The sequence below is a fragment of the Elephas maximus genome, chromosome 21 (assembly GCF_024166365.1).
Source record: "Elephas maximus indicus isolate mEleMax1 chromosome 21, mEleMax1 primary haplotype, whole genome shotgun sequence".
NCBI lineage: Eukaryota > Metazoa > Chordata > Mammalia > Proboscidea > Elephantidae > Elephas > Elephas maximus.
In genome coordinates, this window is record NC_064839.1 from 20,441,029 (window position 1) to 20,467,529 (window position 26,501).

The 26,501-nt window shown below is 39.6% G+C and overlaps 1 protein-coding gene across 5 annotated transcripts in view; it reads left to right on the plus strand.

Moving 5' to 3' along the window:
- The window catches only part of FTO (FTO alpha-ketoglutarate dependent dioxygenase), a 412,384-nt gene that overhangs the window by 170,124 nt on the left and 215,759 nt on the right, over nucleotides 1–26,501 (plus strand). For all 5 annotated transcript variants that reach the window (XR_007514647.1, XR_007514648.1, XM_049864193.1 and 2 more), the window contains exons 6-7: nucleotides 6,500–6,643; nucleotides 15,741–15,860. Coding sequence is in view for 3 of the 5 variants with exons in the window: in XM_049864193.1 (XP_049720150.1) it covers nucleotides 6,500–6,643; nucleotides 15,741–15,860 (264 nt within the window). In the remaining 2 variants the exon portion in view is untranslated. The remainder of the gene's footprint in view (nucleotides 1–6,499; nucleotides 6,644–15,740; nucleotides 15,861–26,501) is intronic.

The window sequence follows — 26,501 nt, forward strand, 5'->3', positions numbered from 1 at the left end:
TTCTGGGCATGGGAATGTAAATGAAGGAGAAAGAGTGGTGCCAAGGATTTCTGAGCTCCACAGTTATGTTTGTAGCCCAGACTGTATTGATTAACTGTGCCACGACTTGCAGAGGCTGAAGTTCAGCTGATCAGACTAGTTCCGGTGAGAAAAACCCGTGGTAGTCACTCAGAGGTGCTGTGTGCTTACTAAGAAGGGATTCAGAATGGATCACAACTTTTCCCCCTACCCAAGCTTGTTATCAGAGCTTTGTCTGGCTACTTAGCTCTGCTTTATAGTTTAACTCTCCATGGTATCACAAGGTGACAAATATAAGAAAGGTGGCAGACGTGACACAGCAAAATGGCAGGAAGGCACAAGAACAAGGCCTTTTCCATCCCGAGACTATGTGATTCTGTGAGTCAGGTGTCATATCTGTCGGAAATTAAGTAGTTTCACTGGTGGCCTGGCCATGTCGGTATGTGGCAGAGAGGTCCTGAGTCACTACTTAATACTAGTGGCCAGGAAGCCCGTAAGCATTCCTTCCTCTCATTCTCCATCTCTCCCCCTTTCTTCCTTTCACTCATTCAGATACCTGAGTGCCTGATGTGTGTCCAGCACTGCAGGCCCAGGAGATAGAGCCATTGACAGGGCAACTGTGGCCCCTTCCTTTGTGGAACTTAGATCTCACTTGGGGAGATAAACATTAAACAAATAAACACCAAATAATTATCTTAGAGACCTAACAGTAAGTCTTCTAGGGAAGAAGGGAGGGAAGGCAGGGAGGGGAGTGAGAAAGGGAAGGAGGGAGGGAGGATGGAAAGAGTTAAGGAAGGAAGGAAGGAAGGGAGAAAGGGAGGAAAGACGGAAGAGAGAGGAAAGGAAAAAGCAAGCAAGCGTTTATAAAGCATCCAACACGTTCCTAGTATTATATAAAAATACTTGGTTTCTTGTGCTATAGGTATCTGTCTTTCTAGCTTTAACCCTTAGCCTTGGACATAGCCCCAGGAACAATTCCCTTTATAAGGGCCGTGATCTGTAATGTTCAGTGCTGTAGATTGTATTTGACATTGGCTCTACCTGAAGCTGTTGCTGAAGATTTTTCTGTCAAACAGTACAAAGGCCAGTGAGGAACGTGGAAAGAGCCCTTTTCTTGTGGATTATATGAGTGTGTGACAACTTAAGTGTGTTCTTCTTGTGTCTTTGCTGGTGTGCTCTGGAAGAGTAGATGAACTCGTTATGAATAAAGTGCTTGGAAAAATATACAATAGTGGTTAAATGCGCAGACTTGGGAGCTAGGACCCAGGTGGAAATCTTGGGATTGGATTAGGGAGGGATACAGTTTGTACAGGGATATTGAGTGGCTATATTTTGACTGGATCCCAGGGTTTCAGAAAGGGAGTGCTGACAGATAAGATTCCTGCATGGGGGCACATTATGAAGAATTTTGGATATCAGATAAGGTGTTTGAACTAAAGTTGGTTGGCTGGTATGGGCTATTGGTTATACTTTGTATTGGTAGTGGCATATTGGAGGTACCTTTAGGAAAGTGAAACTGATAGGAACATTACTTAACCCTAGCAGGATCTAAACCAAGATAGTAGCAGCAGGAAAAAAAAAAAAATACCATGAATAGGAGGCATAGTGTCCGACATGGCCACTGACTGACTGAAGAGGAAGAAGGAATGCAGTAATAAATGAATTAATTGTTTGTTGAATGCTTTCCATCTGTCAGGCTCTAGGATGATTTTGGATGATTCAGGGAATGGCATTACCATCAGTAGTAACAGAGGGTTCATTAGAGTAAAACAGTAGTGAGTTCAATGTTGAACATGCTGAGCTGGGGCTGCCATGTCTAACAGACAAATGAGAATGTAGGACTAGAACTTGTGAGATCAGGAAACGTCTCCTCCTCCACTCCCTGCAGTGACATACACACACACGCACACACACACACGTGCATGCACGCACGCGCGCACATACACACACACCCCCGCCAAAAGGAGCCCTTTGGAGTATCGCTTGAAAAGCAGCCCTCTGGTTTTGTTTCCATTTTTCCAGTGGACCAGTTTCATACTATCATTAGAGTAGCAGTGCTTGCAAACTCTCCTGAGGCTTAGCTTTTTCTGCTCAGATGATCATAGTTGTATCTTTTAATTTTTAGTTCAAATTTTGAGCGTTAATTGACTTTTAAAAAAGAGGGAAATGTATAGTAACTCTCTTGGGAGAAAAACATAATCCCAAATCTGTGTTTTTTATTTTCCCTTTACTTCACTTTCATATTGTTTATAGCTGCTTTGGTGCTACAGTGCCTGAGCCGACAGGTTGTGACACAGATCTTATTAATACTTTAAGCCTAAAATATTTATTGTCTGGCCCTTTTAGGAAAAAGTTTGCTGGTCTCTGTTATATGTGATACTGTATGAACAAGGTTTTAAAAATCACCTTAGAGTTAAAGTAATTTTTAGAAAAATGAGTTTTAAGGTAAGTTTTTATTTTTACCAGAATTAAAAAACGATAATATTCAGTGCTGGTAAAGTTACAGTGAAACTGGGACGTTATTATGCATCTGGTAGTTTCTCTAATCGGTAAACTTCACGGAAAGCTATATGAGAATACTTAGGTCTTTGATATCATGACATATTTGGAACTCAAACTTAGGAAATAATTATATATATTATATAATATATATATATAAAACAGCGTTTATCCAGCATGATCAATAGTAGTGAAAGGTTAAACAGAACCTCAATGCCTTTGTATTATATGACCAGTTAATAAATTTTTTAACATCAGTGGAGTTTTAGAGCAAACATTGAAAATGGTAGTTGTGAATACAGTGTACAAACATGTAAAAAAACAGCATAAACCGAAACCCGCTGCCGTCGGGACAATTCCGGTTCATACACATATTGATACATATACATTGATTAGTGAACAAAAACTCATGTACAGTTAAAAAAAGGAAAATAGATTAAGGTGGTGGGATTATGTTTTTATTGTATTTGAAAACTTTTAATTCGTCTTATATTATTGCTTTCAATGGTAGAAGAGGGAAAACATTTTTTCCCCAGTGATAAAGTTACATTATTGTTTCCCTCAATAGAAGAGGGAAAAAAATTTATACAACTTTATAGCCTTCACTTATTCTACAAATGTCCTCTCCTTCATATTCAATTAATATTACATGTCTTATCTGTGCCACACAAAATGATTTGCTATTTTTTGCCTTTTCATAATATGTAGGAAACAGATTGTCTTAAGGAAATGATGTTCTGAAATTCATTTTAGTTAATCAGAGGAGAGATCTATTCCTTTTTGTTTTGTTTCATATGACTAAATTAAGTCTGAAGGCTCTCGACCTTTTTTTGATACTAGGTTTTTCTGATTGTGACAGAACATTCTTGAAATTCAACTCAGAATGTCCATTTTTTAAGTTTTATATAATTTTTTAAATAGGTGATTATTCAAATAGGTCAAAATTCAAAAAGTACCAAAGGCAATGTATAAGTAGACAAAGTCTTTCTCCACAAGCCAACCAGCCGTCTTTCCCCAGAGGCCACCAAGGTTATCAGATTCTTATAACTCTTTCAGAGATATTTTATATATATATATATGTGAATACCTGTGTGTCTTTCATAAAACATTTGTACATAATATTTTTACAGTAAATTTTGGAGAGAATTACATATCAACATATAATTCTTAGCTTGGCGTAGGCTGTGGTTTCTTAGCTGTGACGCCAAAAGCGCAAGCAGCCAAGGGAAGAAGAGGTAACTTTGACGTCATCAAAACGAAAAGCTTTTGTGTTTCAAGGGCACCTTCAGGAAAGTGAAAAGACAGTTACAGAATGGTAGAAAATAATTGCAAATCACATATCTCATAAGGGATTTGTATCTGGAAAGTGTAAGAACTCTTACAACTCAATAATGAGAAAGATAAATATTATAATTTTTAAAAACGGCAAAGGATCTGAATAAACATGTTTCCAAAGAAGATATATAAATAACCTGTAAGCTCATGCAAGGATGCTGAACAGGTAAATGAAGCAAATCAAAACCACAGTGAGTCACCACTTCATACCCACTGGGGTGGCTGTAATCAGAAAGACAGGTAATAACAAGCGTTGGGGAGAATGTAGAGAAATTGGGATGTTCACATACTACTAGTGGGAGTATCAGACGGCTCAGCCACTTTGGAAAATAGTCTGGCATTTGGTTAAAAGGTTAAACATAGTGTTAGCAAAGTTACTCAGCAAATTTACACCTAGGTATATGTTTAAGAGAAATAAAACTTGTACATGAATTTTCACAGCAGCTTGATTTCGTAATAGCCCCAAAGTGGAAACAATACATTCATACATACATACACACACACATATGTATATATCTATCTACTGATGAATGGATAAACAAAATGTAGCATATTTGTTCAGTGAAATATTATTTGGCAATAAAAGGGAATGTAATACCGATACATGTTACAACATGGATGAATCTTGAAAACATCATGCCAAATAAAAGAAGCCAGTCATTAAAGATAACGTGTTGTTTGATTTCACTTATATGAAATGGCCAGAACAGGCAAATCTATAGACACATCAAGTGGATTAATGGTTGCCTAGTGCAGGGGAAGGAGCCCCGGTGATGCAAACGGTTAAGCACTCAACTGCTAACCAAAAGGTTGGTGGTTCGAACTCACCCAGCGGCTGCACAGTAGAAACACCTGCTGATCTGCTCTGTAAACATTACATCCTAGAAAACCCTATAGGGCCGTTCTACTTTGTCACATGGGGTCGCTATGAGTTGGAATTGATTCAGTGACACCTAACAGCAATCTAACAGTGCAGGGGAGGTTGGGGGTAGTGAGTGGGGGCTGCCTGCTAAAGAGTGACTCTAAAGATTTCCTTTTGGGATGATGAAAATGTTCTAAAATTGATTGTGGTGGCCGTTGTACTACTCTGTGATATATACTAAAAACCATGGAATTGTACACTTTAAATGGGTGAATTTTATGGTCAGTAATATCTCAGCAAAGCTGTTACTATATATATATATGTATGTATTTTTTGTCATTTATATATTAGGCCTGATCATAAGTTCTTTACATCAAATAAAACTCTATAGCTGTAAAAAAAAAAAAAAAAGTTCCTTTTGTTGGGCCAGCTATACAGTATGGCTCCACCATAGTTCATTTAACAAGTTCCCTAAATAATGGGAAATTTAAGTTGTTTCCAGCCTTTTGCAATAATAAGTGGTGTTACATCTAACAACCTCTTATGTAGTCATTCTGTACTGGGGAAAGTAAAGGTGCTAGTAAATGAAATTCCTAGACAGAAGGTCATTTAAGAAGTTTTAGGGAGTAACCGTGGGGACAAAAGTGAGTGGCTGTTCACCTCCACCCTTTGTTTTTTGTCTGCAGCTGTCTGCTTCTGTGCTCCCAGCACTCTGGGATCTTCATATTAAAAGTCATATTAGTTAAGGCTCTGTTTTTGGCACAGAAACTTTGTTTTTCCGAGGCTTGTCAATGTCACGTTGTATAAAATGGCAAAAACCGTGCAAAGAATATTTGTACCAGAGGGTTAGCCTTCGAGGTTATTTCCAAGGGTTCAGTTTAAATGACAAATATTAAAATAAAAATATTATAGGGATGCATTTCCCTGTTTGGGTCAAAAGAATATTTATAGCTTGCTTTTTATCATTCTAGGAAATCATGTCATTATCAAAACAAACGAGTACCTACTCCATCTGCATCCTCTTCTTTTCTGATACACAGTCATGCAAAGAAGGGCTTTGTCCATTTGACCCCTGTTTTGCTTCCACAGATTCAGAGGGAGGTGAAGTAGTTTTCTGTGCCCTCGCTAATACCTAGGTGCTGAGTTATGCCGTTGCAAGTGCTTGAGGGCATGAGCCACATCTCCATTATTTGAAGAATGTTCTGCCAGGGACTGCATCTGCCTAGTGAATACCTTTGTAGAAAAGGGAAATGAGTTCTCTGCCTTGTGTTTATAACCACCGCCCCCCCCACCACCATTATTTTTCTGTTGGGTGTACTTGTGAACTGGTTCTACAGTCTGGTTACCGTCCTTTCCCACTGTTAGGGCCAGAGCACTTGAGATAAAGTCAGGGTCCCTGACATCTTGGTTAATCAGTCAGTCATCCAATAATTATTTATTCCATCTTTTACATATAGGACTCAATTCTAGGTGCTGTGGTATATCTGGAAAAATGATATAAAAATAGGATGTTGGCCTTCAGATTGCCTAGTGTTTAGTTAGAGATGTGAGCCCCACATAAAAAAAAGGACCCAAGCAAGATGAGTGGCCCGGATAAGGCCAAGCTGGCAGCCTGGAACCCAGTGAGCAGGCCACAGCAGCAGTTCTCGATTTGGGGAGTATAGACTGAGCTATGGGCACAGCAGGGTAATGCAGAGGAAGGGGCAACTGTGGGCAGTCCTGGGAAGAGTGGTGCGATAAATGTGGATTTTGCTCCAGTTCTGATTGCTGCTTCTGTCTTCGCAGTGCTCCACAGGCACCTTGGATTATATCTTTCAGCGGTGCCAGTTGGCTCTGCAGAATTTGCGTGATGCGGTGGATGATGGTGACGTCTCCTTGAAATCCCTGGAGCCTACAGTTTTGAAACAAGGAGAAGAAATCCACAATGAGGTAAGGACTTTCAAGAACTGGAAAGGAAATGAGATTCTGTCCTTCTTGGAAGCTAACAAATTAAGCTGCCACAGTTTCATGCTGGTATAAGATGCAAGACTCCTAGGTCAAAAGTGAGGCACAGTAGCAGTAGCCAGAGTATCTGCATTTTTGTGCCAGTTTCCCAATCTTCTGTTTCCACAGGGCAACCCTAAGTGGGCCAGATAACCCATGCACATGGAGGGGTTGCAGCATACGAGAGAAACCTTGACCTTAGGGAATCTGAGTCTTTTATAATGGGCAGTAACCATGCCTGCTCTTTGCTCCATATCAAAACACTATCTTTGTCTTCTAAGACTGTAAGCAAACCTGCCCTTTCTTCTGGAGGGAGGCACACTGTCTCAATTTTCCATGGCTGTTCACTCTACAAATATTGCAAAGATAGTTTGGAACAAAGGACACTCAGTGCCTTGCTTGCCAGACAGGCAGAAATATGAGAGACCCATGAAAAATAGTCTCCCAAAAAGGACTGATGGGAATTCAGGGTGGGTCCTGGGTGTGTGAGTCGGTGCCTTGCTTTTCACTTATGAAATTATTTGCCATTCCGCAGTCTCTGGGTCCTATGAGTCAATGTTTCTCATACTTTACTATTCTCATTAATACTCTCAATTTTTTATCTATCTTTTGGCTGTATCTATTATGCACTTAACGTTTTTCTTCAAATCAACTCATTTTTTACTTAGATAATTTTTTTGAAAAAAGAAAAATTTACATCATCACTATAAGTGGAAAGCCAGTGTTACTAGGCAAAAGAGAAAGAAACCACAAAAACATATACACTGAAAATAGGAATATTATTACATTCAAGCAGATACCCTTGCCTGCAGAAAGCTCTAAACCTAAATTCTGCTTTCTTCATGTTTAAAAGGGAGGTTAGTGTGATGGTTGCATTACTTCATGAATTTACTAAAAATTATTGAATTCTGCACTTAATAATAGCTGAATTTTTATGGGTGTTAAATTATACCTCAAAAAAATGGCTAAAAGAAAAAATAAGAGACTAGCAAGTGGTAAAGAATCATTGAAGGTCATCAACAACCTGAGACTTTCTTTTTCCTATAACCAGAAGGATTCATGAAGAATTTGAAATAGAAAAATGTTCTCATTCATTCTTTCAATAAATTATTACCAAGCATGTGCCAGGCACTGTTCTAGGTTCTTAGGATATGACAGTAAATAAAATAGACATTCTAGTGGAGGAAGATGACAATAAATAATAAATGTAATACATCAGTAAATCATATAGTGTGTTAGAAATTGAGTACTCCCGAAAATAAACAGAGCAAGGTAATGGAGATTGCAATAGTTAGAGAGCACCCCCATTGAGAAAATGTCTTATAAACAGAGCCTTGAAGGAGGTCAGGGAGTGGGTCATGTGGATGTCTGGGGAAGAGTGTTTGAGGCAGAGCCACTTTGAAGGCCGTGAGGTGGGAGAATGCCTGGGGTTCATGGGATAGCCAGTGTGGTTGGAGTGGAGGGAGCAAGGCCTAAAAACTGTAGAAGATGAGCTCTCAGAGATGGTGCTGGGGGCTAGGGAGGAGCAGATTATGTAGTCCCTGGAGGTGTCTGTAAAGTCAGCGACTTCCGTTTTTATTCTGAGAGAAATAGGTCTTTTTGTGTGTGTGTGTGTGTGTGTGTGAATTTGAATTTTGTTCTACATTTTTCTTCCACCCTGTCAGGGGCCCTCTATTGTGATCCCTGTCTGAGCGGTAGATGGTAGTAGCTGGGCACCATCTAGTTCTTCTGGACTCAGGCTGGTGGAAGCCGTGATTTATTAGTCCTTTGAACTAATATTTTCCTTGTGCCTTTGGTTTTTTTCATTCTCCTTTGTTTTGCTCTGAACGTGATGAGACCAACAGATGTATCTCAGATGGACACTTGCAAGCTTTTAAGACTCACCAAAGTAGGATGTAGAACATTTTCTTTATGAACTATGTTATGCCAGTTGACCTAGATGTCCCCTGAGACCATGGTCCCCAGCCCTCGGCACCAGTGAAGTCAGTACTTCAGGGTGCTTGGATGAGTCCAGGAAACTTCTGTGGCTTTGCCTTCATCAAGTTATGCTGACTTCACCTATATCGTGTGTTCCCTTTCTCTTCACCAAAGTTAACACTTGTCTACTATCTAGTTAGTGATTTCCACCCCACCCTCTCCTTGTAACCGTCAAAGATTGTTTTTTTCTGTGTGTAAACCTTTTCTTGGGGTTTATAATAGTGGTTTCATACAATATTTGTCCTTTTGTGATTGACTTATTTCACTTAGCATGACGCCCTCCAGATTCATCGATGTTGTGAGATGTTTCACGGTTCATCATTCTTTATTGTTGTGATGTATTCTGTTGTGTGCATATACCATAATTTGTTTATCCATTCACCTGTTGATGGGCACTTAGCTTGCCTCCACCTTTTTGCTATTGTGAATAATGCTGCAGTGAACATGGATGTGCATATGTCTATTTGTGTGATGGCTCTTGTTGCTCTAGGATATAGTCCTAGGAGTGGGATTGCTGGACTTACAGTATTTCTAACTTTTTAAGGAGGTGCCATATTGTTTTGCATAGTGGTTATACCATTTTACATTCCCACCAGCAGTGCATAGGAGTTCCAATCTCCGCACAAACTCTCCAACATTTGTCATTTTCTGTTTTTTTGATTTGTGATGTTGGGGTGAGATGGTATCTCATTGTAGTTTTGATTCGTATTTCTCTAATAACTAATGGCTGCGAGCATTTCCTCTTGTGTCTCTTAGCCGCCTGAGTGTCTTCTTTGGTGAAGTGTCTGTTCGTGTACTTTGCCCATTTTTTAAATTGGATTATTTGTCATTTTTTATTGAAGAATTGAAATATTCTATAGATTTTAGAGATTCGGCCCTTATCGGATGTCTTAGTCAAAAAAATTTTCCCAGTCTGTAGGTACACTTTTTCCTGTTTTGGCGAAGTCTTTGGATGAGCATCAAGTGTCTAATTTTTAGGAGCTCCCAGTTACCTAGTTTATCTTCTGGTGTTTGGGCGTTGTTATGGTTTGTATTCTCTTTATGCAGTATATTAGGGCCCCTAGTGTTGTCCCTGTTTTTACTTCCATGGTGTTTATTGTTTTAGGTTTTATATTAAAATTTGATCCATTTTGAGTTAATTTTTGTGTATGGTGTGAAGTATGAGTCCTGTTTTTTTTTTTTTTATAGATGGACATCCAGTTTTGCCAGCACCATTTGTTGAAAAAGACTGTCTTTTCCCCATTTAATGGACTTTGATCCTTTGTTAAAGATCATCTGACCATAGGTGGATGGATTTACATCTGGGTTCCTGATTCTGTTCCATTGGTATATGTGCCCATCATTGTACTAGTACCAGGCTATTTTGACTACTGTGACTGTATAGTAGGTTCTAAGAGTAGGTAAATATGAGGCTTCCTACTTTGTTCTTTTTCTTCAGTTTTTTTTTTTTTTTTTTTTTTAATGCTTTTCTTATCTGGGACCGCTTTCCTCTTCATATAAAGTTAGTGAGTAGTTTTTCCATGTTGTTAAAGAGTGCTGTTGGTATTTGGATTGGAATTGCATTATATCTGTAGATCGCTTTGGATAGGATTGACGTTTTCACAATGTTGAGTCTTTTTCTTTCTGTGAGCATGTGTTTTTCAGGCAGACTCCACTGCACAGGCCTTCTATAGCATAGCAGTAGGCTTGGAGCCGACAGTGTCCAGGTGGGGTGGGGGAAGTGCTGGCACACTCCAAATAGACCCTCAGGGAGGCCTGCCTTGTTGCTGTCAGAAGCCCTGCCTGGAGTATGTTGGCTGTGGGTATAAAAAAAAAAAAAAATTTTTTTTTTTTTTTTTAATAGCCTCCACTAAAGATACCTGCTTCTTAGCACACAGAAACCTTAGTAGTCCTTAGCACTGACTGAAAGGGGAGCAGAAAGACTGGAACTGACTCCCCTGGAGGCCTGCCCTGTTGGTTCCAGAGACCTGAGCTATGGGGTGCACAGGTAGAATGTTGACTAAGGAAGCAGACTTCACCGCATGGGCCTTCCGTGGCAATTCACACTAGGATTGTAGCTGATAGTGTCTGGGTGGGGGAGGTGCTGGCACATTCCAAACTGACCCCTGGGGAAGTTTTCCTTATTGATTTTAGAGCCAAAGCTTTGGGTCCTGTCTCTGTACAGGCAGAGGCTGTGGTGGTTAGGGAAACGGGCTCTTTTTTCTGGGGCCACTACCCAACTTCACAGCAGCTGGCTGCCCGCATAGCTGGCGGATGGGCAGAGATGGTGGGAGAAGTGATTTTCCTTGTGACTCATTTTTGATTTGTTGATTCTTACCAGTCTGTAGGTTCCCGCTGCTTTTCTTTTTTCCTTGATTCAGAATCCTTCAAAGATGAGCACTGTTTCCTTGTATTTCCTGTTGCATTTGTGGGGGAGGGTCAGAACAATGGTTTATTTATGCTGCCATCTTCCAAAATGCTTTTATTGATTGATCTCATTTTTCAGTAGTCTATGGAGAAGGAAGGTGCAGTTAAGAGGGCGATAGAGATGGCTTTCTGGATCACAGCTGTGAAACTAAAACCATCATGAGCATGTTTTTATCTTCTCTGATGATTCAGAAGGCCCGTTTGAAGCAGAAGATCCTACAGATCCTTTAGGCTGTTATTATGCCTTCTGAGGCCCATGGGCATAAATTACCCTTATATTGTAACTGCTTAAATGATTGGGTAATAGTGAATTTTCATTAAGTGCATGTCTAAAATCAGGGAGTTTGGTTTATAAGCATAACTAAAACTCTGAGGGAACCTAGGACGAGCTACCATATGTTGTCTCCCTGCTGCTCAGGTCTTCAGGAAATCTGCATCACCCGTAGAGTATTCCTTGGCCTCAAGTCGGCTACCGCCCTCCTGGTGGCTTGTCTCTTATTTCTGCTCTGTTAGCTGTGAGCCTCCCTCAAGGGACTATGCTCTGGAGCAGGGATGAAGACCCTACCCCTGTCATGGTTAGAACTTCATCAATCAGGCAGTATGGTTAGGCTTTGATTTTTTTTTTAGGCCTGAAGTAATATGGCTTCCGTTCTATTGTGAGTCCTGGTTCTTTGGTTTTTGTGCAGTGTTCACCCTGCAGCTTTCCCTCCTAATCCCCAGAATTTAGGAAAAACAACAAGAATTTTTTAAAAATTCATACTTTGAATCAAGAAGTTGGAAATATGTTTTGTTTCTTTGATTACTTTTAAGAAAGGTGCCTACTTCTTTTCTTGGCAATGGGGGAACTGGTGAGGGTGGCATTTAATTAAAATTCTGTAATATTTTTTACCCACAACATTGAAATGAAAAAGCCAGGCAATGGAGTTGAATAAAATGCAGGCCAATGAATTTGATTCCCACAAAGATTGTCTCATGGACAACAATCAACTCGTGAATAAGGCTCTGTTGGGAGTAGGTCCTCGCTGTTGCGCTTTCTGACTGGCTTTAATGGAAGGGGGATGGGCATGAATTGACATGAATGTTAAAACTTTTCTCCCTCAGAAGATTTCTGAAGATTGTGATGTCCTTATGGACAGTAAATTCTAGGCCTTGTTCAGTTTGTATCTCCAACATTTAATTTAGCGTATAGCAGGGTTTGTGTTTGTATGTATGTGTGTGTAAATATATATATAGACACACATGCACAACTACTATGTACTAAGCCTATACACACACATATACTTTAAGTTAAAAATGTTTCAATTGAGAAAGTAAGAACCCTGTAATAAAAATAATAATTAATTACTAATATTATTGACTGCTGTTTATCAGGCACTGTTCCAAGTGCTTCTCTGTATTAACCAATTTAATCATTACCACTAACCTATGTGGTTGTCCTCATTTTATAGATGACTCAGTTATTCAGTGGTGGAGCCCACTTTTTAACTGATTCCAGGGCCCTTATTCTTAACCATGCCTCAGAAGATAGTTGACTATCTGAGAATAAAATGAAGTCATTATTTATTAAAATGGCCAGGACTGTTTCTTTGGTCTCTTGTCTACAGCAAAGTTCCCAGTATGCTCCTCTCCTTGCTCCTGAGTTTCATTTACTGAAATCCAGACTGAAGTGTACCCTGAAAGGTTGAATGAATTAGAGGTAGTACCTGACTGACTTGGGACGTATTTGAGTTATGACAAACTGCACTTACGACTGTCCATTTTTTGCTATATACAGTGTTGCCATGTATAATTTGCTGACGTTATCACCCTCAAATGTTCACTTGCAGATGTTTATATGTAATATTTCCAACCCTCAAAGACAAAGTTTGGATTTAAAAAGATACTGATAATAAAAGGCAATGATAATGAAAACTTAAAAAAAAAATGATATATTCGACTTACGTCAGAACAACTTATGACGAAGTCATTGGAATGGAAATCTGTCATGAGTCAGGGACTACCTGTGATTACATATGGTAATCTGTTTTATTTCCTGAGATATCCTTGTCATGGCTTATGTATTTTGTCTTCTTCAATGGAAATAATCAGCCTAAATATAGGAAAATCTTTTAAAATCTTTTCAGCTTTTCCTAACATAGCGCTTGATGCTGTGTTGACAGTCTTTACCTATAGTGTGAACAAATTTCATGTGAAGTCCATTAAAAGTGACTCTTTTTTTTCTTTTCTTGGTGATAAAGATGTTGTCAAACCTGTATTTTCACAAAAGTTGATCCACAGTTGTATTCATTCTCATTTCAAAGCACTCGTTTACTTCTGTTAACCACTGTCTTTTAATACCACAGATAAGGTTTAGCAACTGTTGTCTTAATATTGTCTATATTCCTTTTTTTTTTTTGTTTAAACAGCTTTAACTGAAATCCTACATTTCCAACAAACATTTAGTTAATGTAAACTAAAACCCTTTCATATGACTTGGTGTTCTCAGGTTACTTATATGAGGCATTTTCACCATTGTTAAATCTTCACAAGTTGCTTTTGTTTGCCTCATGAAAGTTCAATATGGATAAACAAACAAAAAAATTCTTTGTGGTAACAGGTGATGATTATAATAGCCCTGATTCTGTACATGGAACGTGATTACCTTAGCAAAGCCAGATGACCCAGCATTAATCTGTGGGAGCTCTACATTTCTCTAGAGGGTAGACGTGAAAGAGTTTTTGAGCTGGAGTTGTACTTTGATGGTAAAATCTAATTTTCAAGTTGAAGATGAGTGATAGAAGACTTGGAAAATAGACAGGAAGCCACGTCTTTCTAAAGCTTTACTCAGCCACTCATCTAAATATGTTGGGGTTATTTTCAGTTGCAAGGGACAGAAAACTCAACTTGAGTTGGCTTAAGCTTGATGAAGGGTCAGTTGATGTCACCAGGATCTGGTTTTTATTTTTTCATCTTTTAGCTAATTCCTACTGTGTTGACTGTCTTCCCTTTTTGTTGGCAAAATGGCTGTAGAATCTTCTTCCTGTACCCCTGATAAAGTTTTGAGATATTTTGTGATTGAACATATGCCTACTCTCCCCTTACCTAGTTCTGTGACCAGAAAAATGTGGTGGCCTAGATTGGCTTAGAGTTGGGTCACACATTCCACTTCTTGGCTTATCCAAGTGGACTGAGACGGGGGAAGGGATTGGTTACTGTCATGGGTTAAATTGTGTCCTCCAAAAATATGTGTTAACTTGGCTAGGCCATGATTCCCAGTATTGTGTGGTTGTCCACCATATTGTGATCTGATGTGATTATCCTATGTGTTGTAAATCCTAACCTCTATGATGCTAATGGAACCCTGATGGCACAGTGGTTAAGAGCCATAGCTGTGAACCAAAACGCCGGCAGTTCGAATTCACCAACCGCTCCTTGGAAACCCTATGGGGCAGTTCCACTCTGTCTTATGGGGTCCTATAGGCTGAATCAACTGGACAGCATAGGGTTTGGTTTTTGGTTTTGTGGTGTTAATAAGGTAGGATCTGAGGCAGTTATGTTAATAAGGCAGGACTCAATCTATAGGATTAGGTTGTATCTTGAGTAAATCTCTTTTGAGATACAAAAAAGAGAATTGAACAGAGAGGAGAGGGACCTCAGACCATTAAGAAAGAAGTGCCAGGAGCAGAGCACATCCTTTGAACTGGGGTCTCTGTGCTGAGAAACTCCTAGACCTGGGAAGATTGATGACAAGGACTTTCTCCCAGAGCTGACAGAGAGAGAAAGACTTCCCCTGGACTGGCACCCTGAAATGGGACTTCTAGCCCCCTAGACTCCGAGAGAATAAATTTCTCTTTGTTAAAGCCATTCACTTGTGGTATTTCTGTTATAGCAGCCCTAGATAATGTGAGACAGTTACCAAATGAATAGCTGGGGTATTATTGCTAGCAGAAAGAAGAATGCTAAGAAGGCGGACAATCAAAGTTTACTACAGTAGGTTCATAGGAAGGAAAATAAATTATTAACATCTTTGCTACTCTTTATGGCTATTGTTGTTTACCCTGTCTGGGCTGCAAAGTGACAATTTGGATGACTCTGTAGGTTTAATGTGTGCCGATATAATGAATTTTATATTATTTAGTTATATGACCTGAAATCATCACCAAGTCTTTGTGGCCAATGGGTAAATTATTTAATTTAGATCTAAGAAAATTAAAATTGGTATTTCCTATTATATGTATCTGTATTTTGCTTTTAATACCAGTCTTTAATAACACATTTCATAAAGAAAATCTGCTGTTTGATTTTATCCTTCCCAACATACATGGTGCAGGCTGTGTCTACTCTAGTATCTCAGTATTTGTTGTTTATTACTTATAGTTTCCTCATATCTGACTAATGAAGGTAGTTGAAAACCCCTCTCAAGCTGAGCTAATGAAGGTAGTTGAAAACCCCTCTCAAGTCTTACTAAGGACTGCAGCTTTAAGGCTCCTCTTTGCTTGGTTTTGCAGAAATGCTCTGGAGACTCAAAGTTATATTGGGAGCCCATTAGGCTGTGCTTTTCTCACCTTTCCTCACCCTCTGACTACTAAGTTCTTGGAGGAAAATTGAGTGACGAAGTCATTGTCCTTGCTTGTCTATCACAAGGACGTTATAACCACTGCCTTCTCTTTACGGTCCACAGGTAGAGTTTGAGTGGCTGAGACAGTTTTGGTTTCAAGGCAGTCGATATAAAAAGTGCACCGATTGGTGGTGTCAACCCATGACTCAACTGGAAGGACTGTGGAAGAAGATGGAAGGTGTGGTGAGTACATGGGGTCTGGGAACCATATTTTCTGGTATGCTACACTATGTGCTTGAGCACTGGTAGCACAGTGGCTAAGAGCTTGACTGCTAAGCAAACGGTCGACAGTTCAAATCCACCAGCTGCTGCTTGGAAACCGTATGGGGCAGTTCTACTCTGTCCTATAGAGTTGCTATAAGTTGGAATAGACTTGATGGCAACAGGTTTTTTTTTTTTTTTTTTGGTGTGCTATACAAATTCTGTACTGCTTATTTTGCATAGGTAAATGCAAAATTATTTATTCTGTATTATTAAATGAGGTTATTCTTGGTAAGCAATGTGAAGGGCCAAGATTTTGTCAGCACAACCTCAGTTCAAGTCAGTGAACATTTATTGAATATTGCCTATGTATAAGGCACTGTGCTAGACATACACTGAAAAGTGGTGATGAGGGGAGAATACAATGATAATATCTAAAATCCATTTGCATTTCTATAGGTGCAGTAGGCACGAATTCGTTGGTAGTAGACTGGGCTATTAACTGAAAGACTGGCAGTTTGGCAGAAGTGCCTCGGAAGACAGCCCTGGCGATTTGCTTTCAAAAGCTCACAGCTTTGGAAGCCCTATGAAGCCTTTCTACTCCGCACACTCGGGGCCACCATGAGTCAGAAACTACTCGATGGTATCTAATAACAACGTGCAATAGGCGCTATTCTAAGGATCTTCCCTGTATTAACTTTTAAAATCCTTACAATATTCCTATGAGCTGTAGAGCTGTCATGAGCCCTAATTTATAGATATGACAACTGAGGCACTGAGAAATTTTAAGTGCCTCTCCATGGTGCCATGGTAACTGACAGAGCAAGATTTAAACCCAGGCAGTCTAACTTCTGAGCTTATACTCCTAACCACTACTTTCAAACAGCTTACCAAGGAGAGAGACATGAATATAGCTGGGTAATAAAAAAAACCAAGGAGAGAGACATGAATATAGCTGGGTAATACATTAGCTGAAAGGAAATCTTGAATTAAAGGTATTAAGAAGAGGGAGTATGAAATTCAGACCACTGGAACTGGGACTGTTGTGAAATGTTACAGGTGGCTTTTAGGGACTTTGGATAGGGAGGGGTCAGGTGGAACAGGACATTCGAAAGGAACATTGGGCTCCAGAAACTGTAAAATACAAGCTCAGAAGTGTGGAAGTCCAGCGTGACTTCTTCTTGTGTGCCGTGGAGTAGATTCCAATGCACAGTGGCCCTATAGGACAGGGTAGAACTGCCCCATATGGTTTCTGAGTCTGTAATTTTTACAGGGAGCCCTGGTAGTGCAGTGGTTAAGTGCTTAGCTGCTAACCAAAAGATTGGTGGTTAGAACCCACCAGCCACTCTGCGGAAGAAAGATGTGACAGTTTGCGTCCATAAAGATTTACAGCCTTGGAAACCTGTGGTGCAATTCTGCTCTGTCCTCTAGGGTCACTGTGCGTCCTCATTGACTCGATGGCAATGGGTTAATTTTTACAGGAGCAGATTTCCAGGTCTCATCTCCCATGGAGCAGCTGGTGGTTTCAAACTGCCAACCTTTCTGTTAGCAGCTAAGTGCTTAACCATTGCACCACCCAGCGCTCCTTGCAGTGTGAGTAGGGGAAGCCATATAGTAGGGATGTAGATAGAAGGCAAGTTAAGGCCACTTGGAGGTCTTGATTAAGTTTTAATTTAAATAATATTAGTCACAGCAAACACTTTCATGATACTTATTAAGTAGCTATTCTAAAGCATTATTCTAAGTGTTTTTTATATAACTTGTTTGACTTTTATGACAACCCTATAAAGCAGATATTATTTTTTCCTCATTTTACAAATGAGGAAATTGAAGCACAAAATGTTTATGTAACTTTCTCAAGGTCATACGGCTAGTAGGTGAGGGAGCTGGGATCTGAACTCAGGAAGGTTAGCTCTCAGGTCCTTACCTTTTACCACCTCGCCGTTCTGTCTCCAAACAGTTGAATTTGGAATGTTGTGGGAAAGTGAGAAAAACCTGCTACACCCTGGAAATAACACCAGTGACAGGATTTGGAATGCCCTGGAAACAATGAACTCATCTGCAAAAATGGGCAGCTATTGCTAATGCCTATTTTATAATAATGGAAATATCAAGTGAAAATCCTTGAAGGCTTCAGGTTGAAAGTCTGGGTCTGAATTCAGAAGTCCATGCTTTCCAGGCATCTCCTCAAACCATGCCTTTTCATGGACATATGTTATAATCTTTCTTTTAGTGTATTCATAGTATCACTAAAGTGGATTTCTCTTAAGTCCTGAATCAATGCAAAACTGAGCATTGTAAAACTCAGTTGGATCTAGTGTAAGTCCGTGCCTAAATCTCCTTAGTTAGTTCTGTTTCTAAACTCAGCCTGGGCAGAGTGTACTCCATTTTCTTGGGATACATGTATAAAGGCAACTTCAGTTTCAGAGAAACTTTTAATTCATTTATTTATTTTGCCATGTGTGTAATTCTGGCTTTGTCCATTTCTTAACTCTAGGAGGTCAGCTTGACTTTGGGATGGTAATTTGACAATGCTGTGGATTAGGATTGACAAGCAAGTCAAGAAGGGAACTCTTACTGGTTTTGTAAAAAAATGAAATAAAATTGCTTTTGTTCAAGGGTTATTTTGTTTTGTCAGTGAAATTTTTGGTATTGTGAGCTTACCAGTGATGTTCTTTATGAATTAATGGAATAGAGTGAGGTATGTTTTTATTTGGTGGCAGTGGCACGTTAGTTAGAGGGAATGTCTTCTGTTTATTTTTTCTTGTGTGAAAAATACTGAAAAGAGCTGCGATCTCGGGAATTTTCCGAAGTTGGTTTTCTTGCAGTTGGTGTGGCATCACCGCGTGCTCTGAGTGAAATCAATGGTCTCAGTGTCTCTCCTCAGCAAGCCTCAGGATGATCGTTATCAATAGAGTGAGGGTTTGGGCCAAGATAAAAGGAATGGTACTTCTAAATTACAGAATTGCTTCAAGCCTTTTTAAATGACAAATTCATAATAATTTAGTTTTTTTTTTTTTTATTGGAAGAGACAGAAGAGAACAAGCACTGGAAAGGCCTAGACTTCGTGGCTCTTTTGGCGCAGTTCCACCTGGTTATTTGTGTCCTGACTATAAGATTTGTACTCCGTAGCAGCCTGCCAAGGAGCCCTGGTCGCACAGTGTTTAAGCACTCAGCTACTTAACCAAAAGCTCGATGGTTCGAACCCACCGTCCGCTCCATGGGAGAAAAATGTGGCGGTTTGCTTCCTTAAAGATTACAACCTTGGAAACCCTCTGAAGCACTTTTGCTGTATCCTTTAGGGTTTTTTTTATTTTTTATTTTTATAGGGTTACTGTGAGTTGCAATCGACTTGAGGGCGATGTGTTTTTAGCAGCCCGTCTCATATTTTTTCAGTTGCTAGCGGTAGGGGGCAATGTTGAGCTACCAGTTTGAGGCTGCAAGATTCTAGGCTTTCAGGAAAATGCATACAAATGTACCATTAACTGTCAAGAATTATCCCTGTTGCTTCAAGTTAGCTGTAATCGCCAAGATTCCACAGCACAGGAAATCAGTTGTGGGTTAACAAATTCAACAGCAATTTAACATAAAAAGTACAGTGTTTGGTGCACATTTGGATTTAGGCTAATCTAAAAGACATTTCTGAATGTACTCACTTGGCTTCCAGGTACTGTGTTACCCAAATTATTATCATTTTAGACAAATGATTTTTCCTTATCTTTCTGCTTTGCTTGAATTGTAAAATCACATGTGTGTTGTGCAAAGACTGCTCTAATACATGCATTTTGTCTTTTCTGCAACACGGCATCGATCTGTTTTGGTGAGAAAATAAGACAAAAAACCTCAGGCAATACGTGCATTACTTTTCACCTTTTGCTTATGAGGAAAGCAACCTTTGGCAGCCCTAGTGCTAGAGAAGAGACTTGGGTTGTAATTTCTCTCAGTCTTTGTGTTTTTTTTTTCACTTTGTGGTTGGAAGGGGTAGTCTCAGGTAGGAGCTAGGAGAAAAATGGAAAAAGAGCTTTGAAATCACTTTTCTTCCATTAATGGTAATTGCTTCACATGTCATCACCAGTCACATATTTCAAAAAGTTTAGTCAGCTGTCTGTATGACTCCCCCAGCCTCTACTTCACATCCTCTGTTCTAGCAGGCACCGTTTTTATCACGCTGTTTATTTTTGCCATTTTTCTCCCGGAGGATAGTTTTACTCTGTGCATGCTCTTGTGATGTAAATGTTAAACCTTATATTTGAATGACATTCTGATAAAATATCACATTTTCCCTGAATATTACCTCATGAATTTATGAGGCATTAAGCCCAAAGCAACATAACCCTTTCTTATAACCCAGGAATTTAGCCTAGCCCTTCCTCCCCTCTTTGCTCCTTATTCAGGAAAGTCCTAAAACACTAGAACACCATTAAAACGTTGTGTTGTATTTTTTTTTTTTTTTAAGCCAACCCACTATCCCTCATCCAAGATTAGCATATTATGAAGAGACTCTTCAGGGTAAGAGAGAGTTACCATTTGAAAGAAACTGTACAAGCTTTGCTTTCTGGGTAAAGAGAAATATGAAAAGCCGAAATCTCCCGTGAGGTGAGGAAGTCTTGCTGTAGCCAGAGATTCAGCGGATAGGCCATTTGTCTCTCAGGGTCTGGTATCGCGCTTCACAAAACTGACATTTATTTTACCTATAAAAATGTTTTAACACTATCAAATTCACAGTGATACAGAAAAGACTGGAAGGCGTGATATCCTCTAAATTGATGACATTTATTCATTTCCTTTTGACCTTAAAGAAAAGTCAATTTGGTATAATCCAATGGAAATATTCTAGAATCATTTACAGAGTAAACATTTTTAAAAATACTGATGACTTGTATACTGGAGAGAAATTTCTCCATGCTTCTTTTGTTGGTTTTTTCCTTTTAGAAGAGAAAGAGTAGATCCTGATCATTGTGAACATTTTGAATTGCAGTTCCTGTCTTGACAGTTGGTTGTGCTGGGGTAGCTGTGTGTTCATATGGCAGTTGGCCTTAATAACCTTTATTGACTTTAGTGGGTAGGAGCCAAGTCTGGATTATTTTAATGTATCCGTTTTGAAAAAGTGTAAAACATAACATATAATTATGTTAGGTAAGCTATAGGCTACATTTAATTTCACCCATTTATGTTAAAATTTGGCACGGGAGAGCAGAGAAATGTGGAAAACGAGTAGGTGCTTTATTTAATACCAGTCCCATTTTCTTCTTGTTAATGGTTTAAGAGAGAAATGTACTTAAGGATGAAAAGGTTGTCCTTTACAAGCCAGTTGGAATAGTTTACTTTCCCTGTCATTTTGGCCTGCCTCAATCGGGAGTCTGTCCACTGGTGCAGAGCTGAGTCCTCCTTAGTAGAGGTTACACAGTTGTAGGAAGCCGTGTAGATGGTACTGATTAGCAGTTTGTTTGTTTTTGGAGAGATTAATGAAGCTCTTATCACAGTGCTTTAGATTACGTTCCTTTTAACTGAATAGAGGAGCAAGGCTGCTTTTTCATACACTGAAATATTTACTCAGCCCACTGGTGTTTGCTATTATATATCACAGTTCAGTTCGCTAAATTCATTTTAAACTTTCTTCCAGGATTAGAAATTTAGAGATTTTGGGGGATGGGAGGAGGAAAGTGATATAAATACTAATTTATGGTTCATATTAGTGGTTAAGCCACCAGTTTCTTTCGTATATATAGACATACATGCCCACGCACATGTATGTATATGTATGTGAGTGTGTGTATATGTGATGTATGTACGTGTATGTATGTCCCCTGCCCCGTTTGTGTCAGTGCGCAGACTAAGTTACATCTGCTAACATAACCGTTTCTCCCATTTTCCAGGGTTTGCATTTCTGACTTAGGAGCAGAATATATTACAGTAACTTAGAATTTGGTGTGATTTGGCTAGTGACTTTAAAGTTTCAGTTCCCCTCTCCCTCTTTTGATTGGAACGATGCTGACTAGTTCAGGATGAGCACAGATCAGAGGCAGGTAAACAGTCATGAGGACCCAGTACCCTGAGTGCTGGCACAGGTACTTAGGCCCTGCTCTTTGGGGCCCCACAGCTGCGAAGTTCTATTAAGAATAAAATATCTGGGGAAACTGTGCACGCGATTTAGCAATGAATTTCTAAGAGGTTTGATTGCTGTTTCATGTCCTGTCTTCTGAACTTCTTCAACTCAAATTTTTCATTTTTTTTTCTTCTTAGTTGCTGTATACTTAGTAATGAATTTTTTAGAAAAGTGTGTATCTTATCTTTTTGGGAAAAAAAATTTACAATTCCAAGAGAATTCAGGCATAAGCCTCAAAAACAGAATGTGCATCGAAAGCACAAAGGCCTGTGTTTATGATTCTGTTTGAAGCGTTTTTGCAACTGGATAAGGAAAATTTTAGAAACTGTCTGATAGTGTTCAGGGTAAATACTTAAACCCCTTTAGAGAATTTCCTGCACAGATACTGTGCCGCAGAAAAAAGGGGTACTTATGTTTCTTAAAGCTGCTACAGCCTACAGCTTTGTACTTAAAGACAGAGGTGTTGAATAGAAGTCTCCTGAGGGTACATCCAGTGACAGTATCTCCAGGAACATCAGAGCAAGCCAGTGGGTAGGACTTGCGGTTTTTAACCCTTACAGCAGCTTTAGTGGTACCGGGTACTAGGATGTGCCTGTTGCGTGCTAGGAATGCTAAGACGACCCTTTCCCCCATGGCCTCTGCTCTGCACGCAGTAGGAACGAGGCTAAAAAAAGCTGGAGATGGTGAGACAAAGTGACAGCAGCTAGGAAATGCCAGGTGAAAGCCTTGCCATCTCTCTTAACTCTTGTTAGTATGTGGAGAGCAAAACCAGAATGGAAAGCCACGGTTCCTGTTTGAGCCATAGTTTCACAGGCTTTGGCTAAAATTTGTCAGCCTTTGCTTTGTGTTATGTACCTAGATACAAGTATTTCGTACATTATATCTATGTATGTGTATATTTATGTAGGTGTGTATGTATGATGAATTCCATTGTTTAAATAATTTTAACTGTACTGAAATTCACATTGATGTAAAAGTGGGTGCCGTTGTAGCCTTGGCTGCTGGAATTTATTTGGCATTGCTTTGAACAGCAGTGTTTGAGTGCTATGGCTGCTAACCAAGAGGTCTGCAGTTCGAATCCACCAGGTGCTCCTTGGAAACTCTATGGGGCAGTTCTGCTCTGTCCTGTAGGGTTGCTATGAGTTGGGATCAACTCGACGGCAGTGGGTTTTGACTAGCGGACCATCATAGCATTTTAGATACAAGCCCAGACATCCTGGTGCCAGAAGGAGGTGTTAGAAATGTCCATTTTTCCTGGGTAAAGATACAGTATAAAACAAATGTATACCTTGTTTTCTTTTTTTTTGGAGGGGCAGGGGTGATTAAATTCAGCTGTAATCTATCATTTACCTTATTATGAATACCTTTGGAATATTCTAGAAGACTCTTATTCTTGAAGAATTCAGTAGTGTTAAAAAAAAAAAAAAAAGGCCTACAGTTACCGGAAATACGTATTATCAAGATTTTAGGATCTTTTTTCCCAAGATGAATAAAGAATGTTCCCTAAAACTATTCTGATGAAAATGGGTGTGATGACCAAATGACAAAGTTTATAACATATAAAATACTATACACAAGCAAGGCATCACTAGAAGTGATTTTAGAAGGAAGTGTGAATAGGCCTCAACTTTGGAACCCTTGCTTACAGGTCATCTGACACAGCCTGCTGTAGTGACAGTGTCCCTCCCCTTTTGGAACTCTCTTCCTCTAGAATTGGGATTCAATCCTGGAGCTAAAGGGACTCAGAAAGATTTGGAGCTCGGTGTTACTTGTGTAATGTTTCTACTCCACTGTGGGTTAAATAATTCTGGAGGCTGGGCTGGGAATCTTTCCATATTTTGCAAAAATATCTCTATGGAGAAATGTGCTTTAAGTGCCCAAAGTGGACTTACCAAAGAGGTCTGGGAACACATTAAGTCAGCTCTTTCATGCATTAAGGATAACATAGCCATCATCCTGCTCCCTCCTCGTTGATATCTGCAAAATAATGACCCCTTTTTTAAACCAAAGGAAACTGTGTGTGATATGTTGCCTTTTCAGTATTCCTAAAAGTATCTTTATAATTTGTAGATGATATTTTTAATACCATCTTTTTCCAAACAAGTAAATTACGATTGACTTTTTTGAATTTTCTCTGTATGGCCTCGGCCTATATGGAACCACCTGTGACAATCTGAATTGTAAATTCTTTCTTGATGTATATAAACAATCTCAGGCAGATAATCTCCTGCTTGTTTTTGATTGATAAACTTAGCCTTCATATAAAAATCTGGAGTATTGGGATAATATAAATTAGGAGCCCTGGTGGCCCAGTGATTAACAGCTCAGCTGCTAACCAAAAGCTTGGTGGTTCGAATTCACCAGCTGCTCCTTGGAAACCTTATGGGGCAGTTCTATTCTGTCCTGTAGGGTCACTGTAAGTCAGAATTGACTCAACCGCAATGGGGCGCTGTTCAAAGTTAAGCTCCAATTTTAGACGTGTGTTTTGGTTATAAAGAATTGGAGTAGGTGGTCGCTTGATAATACATGGTTTTCTTACTTGAATGTTATTAATTTAAAGTAACAATTAGGAAGTACCCAGGATTTTGCCTCAGATGTTCTTTCACAGATGTAGGGAGGTTAAGAAGTTTTGCACTTTTTTAAATGTTACAAACTTTTCAGGTAGTCAAACAGTGAATTTTTTAAAGAATGGACACGGTGGAATACACTTGTGCCTAAAATGAATTAGTATTTTTTGGTACTGGCATCTCATATCCTGGGCCACCTGAACAGTAGTTGGGACAGGTGGCTAATATTCAGCCATCCAGTAATAGATATCTCAAACTTAACATGTCCAAAACCAAATTCTTGATTCCCATGATTCACCAACCCTTTTACCCAGTGTTTCAGAGTTCAGTAATTGTCACTATCCAGTTGCCCAGCCTAAAACCTTGGGATCCTGTTGACTTCGCTCTTTCTCACACCTCACATCCAAAGCATCAGCAAATTCATTTAGTTCCGCTTTTCAAATAAATCCATAATCTGACCATCCTTGACTACCTCCTCTGTTAACCACCTTGGTGAGAACCACCACCTTTTGTAGAAATAGCCTCCTAACCAGCCTCTGTGCTTTTACCACCCACCTCCACCCCAGCCAGAGCGCCCCTTTAAAATACAGATCAGGCCATTTCACTGCCCTGGTTCAAACCTTCCAGTGGCCTACCATCACATTCAGAAATCCAACTTCCTTACAATGGCCTAGTGTCCTTCAAAATCTGGCCACATACCACCTCTTCCTCCTCCCTCCCCACCAGCCTCCTTACTATGCCTAGAATGCCCAGCTCACCTCTGCATGGGAGCCTTTGTATTGGCTGTTGCTTCTGTCTGGAATATTCTTCCCTGTTACTTCCATAGCTTACTTCCTCACTTCATTCTGGTCTCTCTGCTCATGTCACTTCCTTGGAGAGTTTCCCAGACCCAATTCTCATTCTAGAGAGCCTCTTCCCCTGCCCCACTTGACTTCATATCGCTGTCCACCTGCCATTACATGATATATTTGTTTATTGTCTACCTTTACCTAATATAATCTGTTGAGGGCAGGGCCTTTGTTTCATCCACAGTTGTTTCCCCAGCTCCTAGAATAATGTCTGATGCATAATGAGCGCTCCACACATTTGTTAAAGTAACAGTGTTAATCAGCATCATCTTTAATAAGTTCTGTTAAACTCTGCACATTTTCCTAAAATATCAGTGATTGCTTAACAGGAATGGAGCCCTGGTGGTACAGTGGTTGAGAGCTCGGCTGCTAACCAAAAGGTGGGCAGTTCAGATCCACTAGCCGATCCTTCGATACCCAGTGGGGCAGTTTTACTCTGTCCTGTGGGGTTACCACGTGTCAGAATCAACTCAAAGGCAGTGGGCTTGGTTTGTTTTTTTTGGTTAGCAGGTGTATTTTGGGGTTAGTTTTATTTTTAATGACAATGCTCCAAAGCGTCTTGACTTGATTTATTGATTTATTTTGAGTCATATTTAGGGAACAGAGGATGCATGAGGGTGTCCTGTTTTATGCCTTTGGCATTTACAGCTGAGAAGATTGAGCAATCGCTGTTGAACAATTTATGCAAATGTGGAAAAACATTTCTTTAAGTGAGAGGAGCAAGTCAGTTGTTTCCCTCAGTAGCAGTACTGCTGAAACTTAGAATCCTGGTGTGTTTTCTCATTTGTTGCCATCCTTCACACTTTAGATTTCTCTATTTGTGATAAACTTGAGTAGAGTGAAATTGAGTCACAAAATTGGGTTAGTTCTCCAAGGAAGCTTCGACTTTTGGTTACTAATTTCCAAAGTTGCAAGTGGAATGCAGCATTTACTGGACAAATTGTGGGCATGGAAGTAGGGAAATCCCTGAGGATTTAAATGTTCCGCATCGTTTGGGTATGCAGTACCCTTTGATGATAGAGGGCATGTTAATATTCATCTTTGCTGCTTGTCTACACTTCAGACAGATCCCAGGAAAGGGTGTACAAATGACCAGTTTCTT